This window comes from Cyprinodon tularosa, unplaced genomic scaffold (genome assembly GCF_016077235.1).
Source record: "Cyprinodon tularosa strain WSP-4 unplaced genomic scaffold, ASM1607723v1 ctg763, whole genome shotgun sequence".
Taxonomy (NCBI): Eukaryota; Metazoa; Chordata; class Actinopteri; order Cyprinodontiformes; family Cyprinodontidae; genus Cyprinodon; species Cyprinodon tularosa.
Window position 1 is genome coordinate 1 of NW_024039522.1, and position 16,142 is coordinate 16,142.

General features: G+C 39.1%; 1 protein-coding gene across 1 annotated transcript; it reads right to left on the reverse strand.

Annotated features, from left to right (window-relative positions):
- Nucleotides 1–1,563: 1,563 nt before the first annotated feature.
- On the reverse strand, nucleotides 1,564–10,877 carry LOC119773520 (TBC1 domain family member 24-like; the record flags this gene model as incomplete). The annotated part of the gene is made up of 6 exons (XM_038270506.1): nucleotides 10,623–10,877; nucleotides 9,449–9,654; nucleotides 8,883–9,138; nucleotides 8,681–8,794; nucleotides 1,888–2,304; nucleotides 1,564–1,803 (listed from the first exon to the last, which is right to left on the reverse strand). Coding segments are annotated over exons 1-6 (1,427 nt in total), but the record flags the coding sequence as incomplete, so codon positions are not given.
- Between the last annotated feature and the right edge of the window lie 5,265 nt (nucleotides 10,878–16,142).

Here is a 16,142-nt window from a genome sequence, read left to right on the forward strand (position 1 = left end):
GTTCATCGGGTGAGTTTTTAAATTTTTGGGACAGCCAAGATACATTTGATAAGTTTAGGATTATGGAGTTCAGCTTTAGACACATGGCCTGGCAGGGGACCTAGGAGGTGCTGTTTAAAAAAGGGGACTGTTATAAAATTGGGCTAATGTTTTAGTTTTTTAGTATACTAAATAATTTTTTGGTTCCTCTATTAGAAGCTTAATCATTTTATTTGTGAGGTCTGTATGTCTCAGACCTCAAAACGGGGACTGTTAAAAGAAAAATGATTATTTTTAGACTTTAATACAGTTAATCTTATGGCATGTGTAAAAGGTATGTTGTATACTCTCCTTTTCTCATATTTCTTATTTTGAACAAGTTTGTGAAGATAACCTTTCCTTGAACCAGATTACTAAATTTAAGTTTGTTCCTGAAAATTTATGGTGAGGCCCCCCGCATTCCACAAGCTGTCTGTGGAAGCTTATCTTGTGTTTTATGACCCTAAGAATTCTAGATGCCAGGACAAGCTTTCCACCTTTTCTTGTTAAAACAAAGAAGCAAATGACCCCAGATGTTTGCAGTAAATAAGGGGAAGCCCTAGCAGTGTCAGAGATGGCGTTGGTTGGAGGACCGAGGGCCAGCCCCTTTTTGAATGGATTAGATACAAGAGGATAAAGCTTTCTAAATAGAAGAAAAAGATCAGATTTGCCCTTGCAACTCTCCAAAGATGTCTCTGTACTCTTTGCTTTCTTTCCTCCTATGTCAGGTAATGGAATATATGTCTCTGTTGTTCTGCAGTTTCTGGTGTAGGTTTGTGCATTGTCTTATTTCTAAAGTGTATGCATTGTCTTATATTGGATTAAACTCTGTAATTCTGTGACGTCAACACGCAATGTTGGTTTTATTACCAAACGCAGCTCGCCGAGTGGACCTGGGGAAGGGAAGAATCAGAAGCCAATCTTTTTCCAAAGTTAACTATGTTAGAATATTTTCTTCCTTTACATACGTCATATGCTTCGTTGATCTGATTGGTTTATTTGGCCCGTCTATCACCAACATAGGCCAATCAGCTAACCAGTATTTTCGCCCCTTCCCAAAATTACTTCAACGGAAGGTGTCAGGAGTCAGGTTACTCCTTACCAGGCCTTTACCAAACTTGATGGCGTACTGAAGAGGTACGCTGTGTTTGATCAGGGACCCCAGGCATCAAAAACTTGCAGGAAAGTATAGTAGTAGCCATTCAAAATTTCCCGACTTTCCTTGATAGGTCCTTGGCTGGTCCAGAACAGTTCCATTTTAGGCATCTAAAATATTCTGTCATGAACTTTGGACATTAAGATCTAAAGAGAAGTGTTACATCCTGGCCAAACCTTAAAGGGTGGAGTATGAGTCAAAAAAATATGAAAGAAGGGGTCACTCCCTTGGCTGGAAGTTGGAGTGGCTTTTGCTAGGAGTTGAAAGGAAGGGGCGCGTTTGACTATGAAGGGCCATTTTGAATGGCTGCTATTGTAGATCTGTAGAACCAGGGTTGGAGACCCCTTTACATAGTTGCTTAGTCAATTGCGATGCAATTGCAAACATACCTCTTTTGGTGAGTGCTGACACCTTTCTGCATCAAGGCATCCTTATTTGCACTGAACAAAAGGTTGAGCTCGCTTCTAGTAGCAATCGGGATCTGGAAGGCTCTTTCCAGAAGCTTCTCAGACGTGCAGTGGCGATCCACGCTTTGCACAAAACACTTCATGTCAGTCCTGAAGTCTCCGACGTCTGCCACTCGAGACGACACTGACGTTTTGTAGAGATCCAGCAAAGCCAGAGCGATCCTACAAACAGATTGGGAGATAAATTCACTGTGTTCAGGCCAGGAGAAATCAAATGTTCAGAGCTGAACTGGAGCCACGACAAACCTGAAGAGAACCTTGAAGCCCTCCAGTAGGTAGACATCCAGAACTCTGATTGCATATGTGAATGGAAGGTCTGCGAAAATCCACATGATCCAGTCAGAGTAAAATTCAAAGAGGTTTTGGTGGGAGCTGGCAATCAGTTTCCGTATGCCTCTGCAACACCTATTGGCAATGTGCCCAAATGTCATACAGGAAGCATGGTAGGTCAGAAAGGTCTGGTCAATGTAGCGCTTATTCGGGTCCTTGTAGCAGATGAGTCTCGACACACTGTAGAAACACTCTGCTTCATCCTCACTGAAGTGGAGTATGAGAGAGACCAAGGCAGGAAGGATGGGGCAGTAGCTCATGTCGGGGAAGTAATCACTGAGGCAGAGGAGGATCTTTTTCACAGAATTCATGCCTGCTTTGTTGAGACAGTATCTGGTAAAAGAAGTAAACAGGAAGAACTGTAAGGATCAGAACATTAGACGTAGACTTAGACAACTTTTATTGTTAAAATTTCATGGAGTCCAACTTTTCAGACAGTAAATGAACATTTCAAATCTATAAAGTGCACCGTGGTCATGGATATCAGATTTATAGTCCTCACACTGCAGAGATGTTGGAATCTGAGCTTAAATATCACGCGTAACCCTTTACAGCAGGGACAGATAAAACCTTTCAATAAACCAAATATTACCTGCCACTGAATAACTATTTAAAACAACTATTTTCATTCATTTCAGACGGAGCTATCCACATACTTGGATTACTTTAAACTGCCCCTCCAATATTCACCACTGTTCTGCGCCATTTCCCTTTTTCCGCACAGAACAGCAGGCTTGCTTAGACCCGTATGTCAAATCGGGCAAAAAGAAGGATGCATTTGTTGGCCGCATAACAAGGAGTCGTCCAATCCAAACAGGCCTCGGCGTCACGCAAAGACGTAATCAACTAATCTGGCCTTCAGAGGACTTAGCTGCTGAATTCGAACTCGGCAATCGTAAGGGAGTTGTATCAGGCTCAGATCCTTCGAAGGCTAGGGCCTTGGAACTTTAAAATGTGCCTCACTAGCTTTGATTTAGAGGATCGGAGTGTGAGACCACTGGTGTAAAGACACTATTTCAGAAATATAGGAGATAATCTGCTTCCTAAAATATTTAGAGGTGCAGTTGTCCACAGACATCACGGTTTTTGGAGGATAGGACTTATTGGTAACCTGACTGCGCCAGATGGATTTGCTCCTCATATCCATCTGGAAACCTTCCGTTGAAGTAATTTTGGGAAGGGGCAAAAATACTGGTTAGCTGATTGGCCTATGTTGGTGATAGACGGGCCAAATAAACCAATCAGGTCAACGAAGCATATGACGTACTAACAGAGCGATGACGAAGAGGAGCCAGTTGATAGATCAAACTCTTGCCGAAACCAGTCGGGAGAAGAGCAAAAACATCTTTTCCTCTGAGAAAAGCCTCCAGAGCAGTGTTTTGCTCTTCTTTCAGTGAAGAAATACTCTGTAATTCCGATAAAACTTGCTCGATAGCCACGCTAACGCTAGTTTCATCGGCTGAAGCTGCCATGTTCTTTAGACTGAACTGTCGCGCTTCTCGTTGCGTCACACCTCAACCCGCCTCAAAGCCAACGCTGATTGGACGTTCGTTTGGTGAACGGCTCCAAATTTTCTTTAACGGAGAGTCTCCAGACTGATCTGCGAGTGAAACCTTGAAAGCTCGCGAGATCAGGATGGTCTCACGAGGCTAACTTATTGATGGATCTTTAAATACAGTTTCTACATTTTAAATGTCTTTATCTCAACTACAGTACACTGAAAACAACAACTCATAAGATTTACTTAAAAAATATATAGTAAGTATTTGCACTCAAATGATTTAAGTAAAATCTAATGCTGCAATATCAAGTAACACTCACTTGATAGTATCAAGTGAATTTTACTTTCCATAAGACATAACAGTTATGAAGATATTAAGTCAAATTTAAAATGAAGTAAAATTACATCCAAGTTGTCAGTTAGATTTATTTAAACTAAATTAAGTAAAGTGTATTTGTTTTTCATAGACACAAACAGCATTCTACTCAAAATTTTAAGGCAACACAGAGACAAACAGTACAAGCAACCATTCACAGACACTCACACCTAAGGAGGATTTAGAAGCAAATTAACCTAACAGTCATGTTTTTGGACTGTGGGAGGAAGCCGGAGTACCCGGAGAGAACCCACGCATGCTCAGGGAGAACATGCAAACTCTATGCAGAAAGATCCTTTTGATCGGAAAATTTAAATTTCTCTTGTTTCATGTATTTAGTTATGCTATTTATCCAGTGAAAAATGTTTGTATTCAGTCTGTTTCACCTGCAAGGCCACAAAACGTCTGAGTGAGAAATGTTTTGCATACAAACAATACTTATTCCATAACAAGACAAATACTTTCTCAAGAATTGTTATTGTTTGACCAAAGTGTGAGTAATATGGCGTGACACAACCTTCACAGCTTTTCCTCATTATAAGTAAGGCAGACAAACGCTGCCCAGATCAGAACAGGGTTGATTACCGTGCAATAAGGGCCGTATGATGAACTTTTTTCTCTTTGTAAAGATATAAAAATGAAGTTCCGACTGAGCGAAATCCATCAATCTATGTTTATTTAACTGGGGTGAATAACTGAATACTTTGAGAATAGACACTACAACTACAACCCCGGGCCGGGAATCGAACCCAGAACCTTATTTGGGAAAAAATAAACATTAATACAGGCAACCTTCCACTAAGATCAACTGGAACCTGCTGTTAATTCTTGGCATCTGATGCCACATTTTCCTACCATAAGATGACAAAGTTGTGAACGCATTTAGGAAAGCAACTTCAGGGTGTTTACTTTTGGGGACAGTTTAAATCCGTCCAACTTAAGGAAAGGTTTTTGGAAGACTTTGAAAGTTTTAGCGCAAAGCTGGAGAGTATGCCAAGTTCAGGGCATATATCAGTCCCATGAGCAGCCAGGACTGTCGTCGGGACGACCTCTTGCTCTGTGTGTCATCGTAACATCTGGACTCAGAGCAGAACCAGTCCTGCTGGGAGCTACAGTGCGTATGCGCCGTCCGTGCATCTCATAATGCTACATTTTCAATTCAATTCAGTTTATTTCTATATGCTGATGAAGGTTCTCAGTCATCCAGGTCATAGTCATTCCGTAAAAATTCAAAAAATATCCACTGGACTTGGTTTTCAAGATTTGAAGACGTTTCGCCACCTCTCCAGGAAGCTTTCTCAATTCAAATTTCTCACTGACTCACTGCGGATCCAGACATTTGAATTGAGAAAGCTTCCTGGAGAGGTGGCGAAACGTCTTCAAATCTTGAAAACCAAGTCCAGTGGATATTTTTTGAATTTTTACGGAATTCATTTCTATAGCTCCAATTCACATCATGTCATCTCAGGTAACTTTCCAGTTCAACCAGATCATCCAGTCAGATTGATTCAAAGTTTTCTATCTAAGGAAAACAAGCTGACTGCATCGACTCGTTTTAGAGTAAAGTTTAAGAGGTATTTTTAGGTTATGTACATACTGCTATTAAATATAGCAGTATGTACATAACCTAAAAATAGTACATAGACCTTAAAAAAAGAGGTTAATTATATAGTATAAGGAAAGCTAAGTAAAACTTACTCTTTCCCCAAAATTTATTTAAACATTTTGTAGGAGCCAATTATTAATTATTAATGTCAATTATTTTTGTGGACAATCTAGCTAAGTTTATTCTACTTTGTTTGATATCTGTTTGAAGATTATATTTTTTGGTTATTTAGTTATGTTCCTTTGTTTCTGGTTAGTTATGATTAATTTGGGTGAAGCACAACAGAAGCATGGAGGAAATGTTTGTCCTTTTCTGTTTGCTTGAATGAGGAGAAATAAACTAAGAAAAATGAAGGAGTTTACCTGGAACATTTTTTCTTTGCTTGTGTAAATAACTTATCAACGATGAATCTGTGGCCTTTGTGGACTTTTGTCTCATCAAAGCTGCACCACAACACATTTAGATAGTATAAGGAAATCTGAGTAAAACCTACTCTGTTCCCCAAATTCATGTATTACAAAATAAAAGTTTTTACTAAAGCTTAAAAATACAGAGTAGAAATTATGAAAAACACTCTAATAGAGTTTACTGCACCAAAAAGTAACTTTTTCCAGTGTATGTGCAACGGGTTAAAGGGGAGAACATCTTGACTGTAGGTTGTAGTGAGAAAACAGTATTCCATCCACTATTCACCCTAGTTAAATAAATGGAGATCGATGGATTTCCCTCAGTTGGCAATTCATCTTCATATCTTTGCAAAGAGAGAACAGTTCATCTTCCTGCTCTGTAATCAGCCCTGTTCTGACTAGACAGAGTTTGTCTCCCTTACTTATGTTGATGCAAAAACTGTGAAGGTTTATTACACACTTTAACCCTTGAGAAACTATTTGGCCTGTCGTGGGAATAAGTATGTTTTGTCTAAGACCTACGGTGGCCCTGAAGTGCAAACTGCAACTACAAATCTAAAAGCGCAACTACATTAAGGATATCGCAACTACATAAAGCAAAGCGCAACTACATTAAGGAAAACACAACTACATTAACCTACCGTAAAAGGTAGGTACCAGTGGGAAACATGAGACATCGCTGATTGGACGACGGCGCCGTTTGACCCTTGAACCGGAAGTTGCGTCGTCTGAACAGTCCAGCTTCTTTTAAGTGTGTCTTCAGTGTACGCAAACTAACTGAAATTTCGTGATTAGCCTTGAGCATATCCAGTATCACCTCGTACGTATGTCCTGATTCAAAATGTTCCTGGATAACGGCAGCTATGTTTGGGGCGCCGACAGTATCCATGTTTTCAAAAGCCGCAGCAGGCAGAATGACTTCCGGTTCAAGGGTCCAACGGCGCCGTCGTCCAATCAGCAATGTCTCATGTTTCCCACTGGTACCTACCTTTTCCGGTAGGTTAATGTAATTGTGTTTTTCTTAATGTAGTTGCGCTTTGCTTTATGTAGTTTTGTTTTTCTTAATGTAGTTGCGCTTTGCTTTATGTAGTTTTGTTTTCCTTAATGTAGTTGCGCTTTGCTTTATGTAGTTTTGTTTTTCTTAATGTAGTTGCGCTTTGCTTTATGTAGTTGCGATTTCCTTAATGTAGTTGCGCTTTGCTTTATGTAGTTTTGTTTTCCTTAATGTAGTTGCGCTTTGCTTTATGTAGTTTTGTTTTTCTTAATGTAGTTGCGCTTTGCTTTATGTAGTTTTGTTTTTCTTAATGTAGTTGCGCTTTGCTTTATGTAGTTTTGTTTTTCTTAATGTAGTTGCGCTTTGCTTTATGTAGTTTTGTTTTCCTTAATGTAGTTGCGCTTTGCTTTATGTAGTTTTGTTTTTCTTAATGTAGTTGCGCTTTGCTTTATGTAGTTTTGTTTTCCTTAATGTAGTTGCGCTTTGCTTTATGTAGTTTTGTTTTCCTTAATGTAGTTGCGCTTTGCTTTATGTAGTTTTGTTTTTCTTAATGTAGTTGCGCTTTGCTTTATGTAGTTGTGATTTCCTTAATGTAGTTGCGCTTTGCTTTATGTAGTTGCGATTTCCTTAATGTAGTTGCGCTTTGCTTTATATAGTTTTGTTTTTCTTAATGTAGTTGCGCTTTGCTTTATGTAGTTTTGTTTTTCTTAATGTAGTTGCGTTTTGCTTTATGTAGTTTTGTTTTCCTTAATGTAGTTGCGCTTTGCTTTATGTAGTTTTGTTTTTCTTAATGTAGTTGCGCTTTGCTTTATGTAGTTGCGATTTCCTTAATGTAGTTGCGCTTTGCTTTATGTAGTTTTGTTTTCCTTAATGTAGTTGCGCTTTGCTTTATGTAGTTTTGTTTTTCTTAATGTAGTTGCGCTTTGCTTTATGTAGTTTTGTTTTCCTTAATGTAGTTGCGCTTTGCTTTATGTAGTTTTGTTTTTCTTAATGTAGTTGCGCTTTGCTTTATGTAGTTTTGTTTTTCTTAATGTAGTTGCGCTTTGCTTTATGTAGTTTTGTTTTCCTTAATGTAGTTGCGCTTTGCTTTATGTAGTTTTGTTTTCCTTAATGTAGTTGCGCTTTGCTTTATGTAGTTTTGTTTTTCTTAATGTAGTTGCGCTTTGCTTTATGTAGTTTTGTTTTTCTTAATGTAGTTGCGCTTTGCTTTATGTAGTTTTGTTTTCCTTAATGTAGTTGCGCTTTGCTTTATGTAGTTTTGTTTTCCTTAATGTAGTTGCGCTTTGCTTTATATAGTTTTGTTTTTCTTAATGTAGTTGCGCTTTGCTTTATGTAGTTTTGTTTTCCTTAATGTAGTTGCGCTTTGCTTTATATAGTTTTGTTTTTCTTAATGTAGTTGCGCTTTGCTTTATGTAGTTTTGTTTTGCTTAATGTAGTTTTGATTTCCTTAATGTAGTTGCGCTTTGCTTTATGTAGTTTTGTTTTCCTTAATGTAGTTGCGCTTTGCTTTATGTAGTTTTGTTTTCCTTAATGTATTTGTTTTTCTTAATGTAGTTGCGCTTTGCTTTATGTAGTTGCGATTTCCTTAATTAAGTGGCGCTTTTAGATTTGTAGTTGCAGTTTGCACTTCAGGGCCACCGTAAAGACCACCCCTCACTCAGACATTTTCTCAGCCTTGCAGGTGAAACAAACTGAGTAAAAACATTTTTCACTGGATAACTAGCATAACTAAGTATATAAAACAAGAGAAATCTTAACTTTCCTACCACAAGGTGCAGGAACTTCTTAAAACTGTTCCAGTTGAGGGGGGGGGGCATTAAATTACCTCGGTATTTCCCCATCCTCGATGTACTCCGGGACTGGGTGAGTGCTAACTTTCTGTTCCCCAAAAAGCTTCTTGGCCAGATTGTAGTAAACATCTCTGTCTGGAGTAACAGCTCTGCAACAGATAAAGCTGCTTGGTTAGTTTATGAAACAGATGGTAGATCCATTTCGATAGAAAGTCTGACAACAGCGTAGATGTTCACCTGGAGTTGATGTTGTGGATGATATGATAGTAAGCTTTGGCCCTCAGGGTATGCGGCACGGCCCAGAATCCCTCTCGGCCCATGGTTTTCAGCTGCTGGTGGCTGCTCTTCAGGATCTGCTGGTATTTCTTTGCAGGCTCTGGATCAATCTTCTCCCAGTCCACAAACTGGCCGTACTTCATACCGGAGCTGGAGCAAATTTCCCAGTTGTCCGACTCAGAGATGGTTATCATGGACACCCGTCTGGTTTTACTCCCTAAATGAAGGAACCACATTCTAATTCATTATTTTCCCTCACAACTTAGAGCAGGGGTGGGCAACTCCAGTTCCTGATTGCCGGTATCCTGCAACTTATAGATGTGCCTTTGGTGCAACACACCTGAATCAAGTAATTAGATGATCGAGAGGAATCTGTGACTGCATTCTGAGGAGGTAACTCATTTGATTCAGGCGTGTTGGACCAAGGATGAATCTAAAAGTTGCAGGATACCGGCCCCCAAGAAGTGGAATTGCCCACCCCTGCCTTAAAGCATTTATAGTCCTCCAATAAAGCACTGGTTCCGTACCACTGATCTCTCTCGACAGCTTAACTGGTTTAGACTTCTTTGGATTGATGGGAACCGGAACGGAGTGTTTCTCATCTTTATCCTCGTTTTTGGACATTTGATGTCTTAACTGCGAGCTTGTTCTCTGCCTCAGAGGGGAGGAACGTGAGAAGTTTCCTGTCTCGAACTCGGAGTGCAGCTCTGATGTCTCATAACTGTAAAATGACCTAAAGGAGAAGGTTTTAGTTAAATGTTACTCAGTGAGTACATTGGTTATTAGTCGTGTAAGAACTCGACTGCGGAAACAGACAACAGCAATCTAAAGAAATATTAGAAGTAGGGGCGGATTAAGGAAATGTGGGGCCTTAGGCAAAGACAGGCAGGGGGCCCTCTGAATGGAGAAGACATCAAACAGAGCCATTCTCCAGATAGAGAAATGTTAATAGAATAGACATCCATTATCTGTTCTAGGTTGTGTCCCTCTCTTCTTGTCCCTTTTCTTCTTGTTTTCCTCTCTATGTTTTGTACTCAGCTGACTTTTCATGCTGTCGCTAAAGGAATGAAAGATTTTTTCCAAGCACTAAGCTCACTTAGCTGATTGCTCCTTCCTGTGTTTCCAAAAAGGCCAAAGTAAATAACCCAGTCCTTCTTTTCACTGTAGACAAGCCATGATCTGCTTATCTGTTCTCCATTTTTCATTTGGATGAAATAATAGCTGCATGAATCATGACAGCAGACAAGATAGAGGAGAGCAGGAGGCGGGGTTACCAATCTACTCGCTCTGGAGAGCAGAGTTCGCTGCTTTTAGATGTTGTCTCCAAAGTCTCCGGTAGCAGAAAAAAGTCTCTAGATTTGGCGCTAGGAGCTTTTTAGAAATCAAAGTGCTAGAGGGGTCTGAAAAGTGGCTAAATATAGCGACTAAAGCGCTAAGTTGGCAACGCTGCTCTTTGCGTGGTTTGTTTTCAAATGGTTTGCTGCTGTCTGTTTGGACCTTTCTGAACATGTGCAGCAAATGGACTGATGGCATTTTAGCTATTAAAAAAAAAAATCAAAAATATAATTAATGTGCACAAATCAATGGGGGGCCCCAGGAACTTGGGGCCCTAGGCAACTGCCTAGTATTGCCTAATGGTAAATCCCCCCCTGATTAGAAGACTGAAGCCCAAATGTCCTGAAAATAAGGCTAAAAACGTACCTGGATCGAGGTCTTGCAATGCTGAGCTGTGTTTGCAAACCAAAGTTCTTACTGTCGTCTGGGTTGTTATATGAATGAGATCTCGGTCTCCTGCCCGTCGACATGGAGCTCAGGTCTTGTTCAGGAGAAGCGTAAGAAATCATATTCATGTTCCCAAAGTCTGAAAACTCTGGCGTTCTTGAAACTTGAATCATCTCAATCCGGGGGGGAAAAAAGCCTCTCAGAATGCAACGTCTCTTCTCAGCATGTGGACCTTCAGAGGATCAGGGCTTTATATCAACTCCAGGGCTGAGGTCATCAGAGTAAGCTGCAGTTTGTTTGTTGTGAAGCACGTCCTAAAAGGGAAAGGTTCCAGTGATTTTCCTGTTTTCACTCTGTGAACGCAGGGTTTGTTTCTGAGAACTGTAGCCGCGGCGCCAGCATCTTTCCATAGAGACGAAAAAATGAGATGTCAAAATGTCTGGAAAATGACACAAAATAGAGGCTGTCTTTATGGATCAACTCTTCTGAAGACAACACTTTGCTTTAGCCGTTAATATCCTGCAAAAATATAATCAACCTGTACTGTCTGTTCTGCGTACTTTCTGTTTTTGTTTTTGCAAGGAACTTAATTTAATTAGACAATTTCCATTTTTGTTTTGCCTCTGGAAAGGTCTCCTTTTGAGGAGATCATATTAAGGAGACTGGAGAGGTTAATGTTCTTTGCAGCACTGCAGACTAAATTAAAAAGGAAAAACAATAAATAAAATAGAGAAATTGTTTTACATGTCTAATGCCTTGAAATTATGTTTTTTACCAGATTCGCCCTATTTTTTTTCTGTTGCACTTAGACTAAAATAATCTGAGTAAATAAAAAATATAATCTTCTAAGGCAGTGTGAAGTTGAGGCGGAAGCTGAGACTGAGAATGTTCAAATGTATTTAACGCCCTCAGATGGAGACATAGAGCTCTGACTGAGGACTACAAACACTCTGCCTTGGAACTATCCCACCCCCTGCATAAAGAACTTTCTCACACTTGAACATTTGGAGGAAAAACAACTTGAGTTCATCAAGGCCGTTCCCTGTCAGGTTAATCTATCTTTCACTGACCAGATGCATCTCCTCAAAGCAGCAGTCCTCTGCTGCATGCCATGAAGGAGGCTGTGTGACTCATTCTTCTCTTTCATGACCTTCGTTTGGAGCCTGTGAGGCTAAGAACAGACATAACTCAACATTTTTTACTCCCCAGCAGGCGTCCTCAAAGTCGGTCCTGGGGGGTTGCTGTCCTGCAGGTTTTAGAGGTTTCTCTGCTTTAGCACAGCTGATTCTGATGATTGCAGTTCAGCAAAAGCCTGTTAATCAGCAATCAATGAAAATCAGATATGCTGAAGCAGGAAACCTCTAAAACCTGCAGGATAGCGGCCCCCCAGGACAGACTTTGGGGATGCCTGTTCTAAACATTATGAATTAATTCTAAAAAGTAAACAAAAAACAAAAAAAAAAGTCAATCCACTGGACTTTGTTTCCAAGTTTGAAGACGTTTCTCTTCCATCCAGGAAGATTTTTCAATTCAAAATGTCAGAAATAGCGTTTAGTTCCAGGTTTTATCCAGCAGCCCAACAAAGCCTGGTTTTAGTTTAGAAAACATGCAAATAGAAACGGATGAACGGGTCCCCCCCTTTGGGGTCGTTTGGCTTCTTTGTTAGCCTGCAATGCCCCATACCTGTCTATGTCTCTGAAAGGGAGGTCATTAGAGGGAAATGTTGAATAGGCAAGGTCTTCTGTTCTCCTGTAAAGGGGTTGAGTTGATAGGAATCCACATTCTTAAAAGGAAAATAGGTCTCATAAGCGAGATGGTTAAATTTGGTGGATTTTATTGACTCAGGTCAACGTAGGTCACTATTTTGATCCTAACCAGCCCCCTTTCCTCAGAACATAACTAAAGATGATGAATAAAAAAGAAGAAATAGGACTTGAATTTGACTAGAGTGAATGAGCCTTGTTACTTCAAGGCTGGACTATTGTAATTCTTTACTATCAGGAAGTCCACAAACTGTAGTTAAAAGCCTTCAGCTGATCCAAAATGCTGCAGCCAGAGTTCTGATGAAAATGAAAAAGAGAGATCATATCTCTCCTATCCTGGCTTCTCTTCATTGGCTTCCTGTTAAATCAAGAATAGAATTTAAAATCCTCCTTCTCACATATAAAGCCTTAAATGGCCAAGCTCCATCTGATATCAGAGATCTGATTGTTCCTTATGTTCCTAACAGAGCACTTCGCTCTCAATCTGCAGGTTTACTAGTGGTTCCTAGAATTTCTAAAAGTAGAATGGGAGGCAGATCTTTTAGTTATCAGGCTCCTCTCCTGTGGAACCAACTACCAGTTTTAGTCCGTGAGGCAGACACCCTGTCTACTTTTAAGGCTAGGCTTAAAACTTTCCTTTTTGATAAAGCTTATAGTTAGGGTGGCTCAGGTTATCCTGAGCTATCTCTATAGTTCTGCTGCTATAGGCTTAGACTGCTGGAGGACATAGGGACCCCTTTTTCATCATTCTGCTTCATTCTATCTCTATTCTCCCACTCTGCAGAATCTGTTAGTTCAATCTCTAACGTTCTGCTCTCTCTGCTTTTTCTCATAGTAGCTTCATCTGGTCTGTTCCTGTTTGGCTGTGACTCCATCCTGGAGAGAAATATCAGCTGTGCTGCTGCCATCAACACCTTTGTTTCTAGATGTTGGAGCTTGGCCTGTTTTCCAGTGTAGTCCTGTTTCTCTTAAATGGTTAAATGGTGAACTCTGACTCTAAATGAGGCAGGTCAGGTCTGTGGAGCTTTTAATGTTGTTCTGGGTGCTTTCATTGCCTCCTGGATCAGCCGGCGTTGCTCCCTTGGAGTAAATTTAGATATAATACAGTCTAGATCTGGCTGGAGATTGATCCCGTTTTTCATAAAACTAGGTTAATTTTACTTTTAACAGTTGGTCAAATTGGTTTAATTAACCTTTTATACTTGAAAATAATGTTTGGAATCAGGATTGAGTGTTTTGTTCTGATAATCTCTGTGTGATATTATATTTCTCTCTGTTAAAGTGGAGATTTAATTAAACATTGTGACTTTTTTTATAGCTTGTTCTCCAATTCCTGGATTGTTTTATTACCCTATATAAGACAGTATTTGGTGGGAACCTGCAGCATTAACCTGCTAATTGGTTGGATTTAAAGCGTCTTAATTTTCTATGTTGGGTTTTAAAACTTGTGAAAATTAATGAAGGTATTGCTGAAAAAAAGGAACATGTTTTTGAAACAAGACGCTGCTTGAAGTTAAATGTCTAGACACAACAGGGGTAGACTTGTAAGATGTAACATTTTCTGTGAATTTTGCCTCATCTTAGGAATCAAAATGTCAAATCGGTGTTTTCCAAGAAGATCTCCGACGTTCCATGGTTTGTTGTTCCGCAAAACACGCAGGTGTTTCAGTCGAACACAAGGTTTGTTTAGATATGAACCATCTACTACCCCTTACCTCACACGTTGGCAGTTTATGTAGTGGAACCTACATTTACGCTCATCTTTGCTGCTGTTCTATCAGCTCAAGAAGAAAAATAAAGTTTAAACAGGCAGACAGAGTTCAAGTCAAGTCACCCAGTTCACCCAGTTTAAGAGGAATAGATTTATGCTTTTAGTCCTCAGGGAAACATTCGGTTCTAAGATCCATCATGAACTACTTCTTAATTATTTAACATCTTAGTTTTAAATAAAAATATATATTCTCTTGATTATGCCATCCTTTATTATTTGAAAAATACTTTAAATTGCTGAATTTTTTTTTTCTTGAGTAAGACTTTAGACCAGAGTGTATATAGTACAAAAAAAAGCATAAAAAAGAAAGAAGCTGTAATGTCCTGGAATATGTTTCCCTTAGATATAAGGGCTGCAAATAAAAAAAAATAACCCTATTTTCATAAATCATGAAACAATTTAGATGCGTTATTTTTATGAATTATAATGCTCCTCTAAGATAAATCCTGTCTAAGGACAAAATATGAAAGTCTGGAAATGAAAGTTGACGTCTGTGCTGTTATTACGATGCTCTGCCGTACAGGTATAGTCAGGTTGAGTGGAAGTCTGAGGACCCAAATGCAGAAGCAGGGAATCAGAGGTCAGTTCTTGTAGTTTTAGTGTGTTCAAAGGCAACAGAGGCAGGAATCCAAAAATCCAACTTAGAAATGTGAAACAAACCAGAACCGTGGAGACATCAGGGAAAACAAGAAGCCGAGGAAAGAAGAGGAAACAGCACTGAAAGTGCACAGGGAGAGTATTTATGGCTGACTGAACTGGCCACCTGTCCACACTCCATACCAGTAGGTGGCGGTAATCCTACTAAAGGTTTGTTGCCAACCACCAATAAATCCAACAAGAAGAAGAAGGTCCTAGGCGTTCGCCGTAGTGACGTCATACCCAAACAAGGAACAGCCTCTCTGTCCCGGGTGGACCAAGTTTTTACTGTATATGTTTCTATATCTATCTTTGTTGGACAATTATATATTTTTGTATTTACAAACTGTATGTATAAAAGGAAAACTCAATAAAAAGACAGTGATTAAAAAATAAATAAACTCAAGCCGAGGGCAGAACCCTGAAAGGTATACAGTAAGAGAAGGCTGCATCACCTGCATACCCCTTACAAAAGGAGTCCCCCCATCCCTCAGGGAGCTCTAGAAGCAAAAGATCTATATCCAGCCAATCAGCAGAGAGCCTGCTACATGGCTGCACATCTGATTTTGGCATTTGACCAATAAGATGAGCCCTTGAATGATAGATTACCTACTGGAAAATAAGTTTGGAAAAAAAGGTAAAAAGTTAATAAATTTTTTTTTTAATCAAGAAAAAAAGGTAAAAAGTTAATATATTTTTTTTTTAAACTCAAGAAAAACAAGGTAAAAAGTTAATAAAAAAGTTAACACGTCAAGAAAAAAGTTAAAAAGCTGAAGTTAACAAGTTAATAAGCCTATTTAACAATTATATTTAGGTTTATAAACTAAAACATGTCAGAGCCAGCATCAGCATTAATGCCTCTAAGGTTAAGTTGGACCAAAAAAAGTGTTTTTCATGAATTTCTTCTAGAAGCACTTTTGTTATTTTTCTTCATATATTCGGGCGGGTTGGCGTTTTCTTGTTCTTACATTGACATTAAATTTTACCATCAAAATATCCATATTTCTTTAATGTTATAAAGGTAATGAGATCTTGTCCCGGATTCCAATAACACTATTGACTTGATATGTTGATTTTCAAAGGATTCCACTGAGGGTCCTATAAAGGGTTAAATATGTGTTGCAAAAAAGTCGGTTTAATCTTTTCATCCTTTCAATTTCCTTCTTAGACAGAAAATTGGGTAAAAAAGCTGCAAAAAAATCTCAACCAGTTAAATGAAAACACAAAGTAAGCTTAAAGTTCAATTTCTGGAAGTTTCACAACATTTCAGATGAAATAATTCTGTATCCATGAACAGTAATCTTTATTCTGGTGTCAAATGACTTTGAT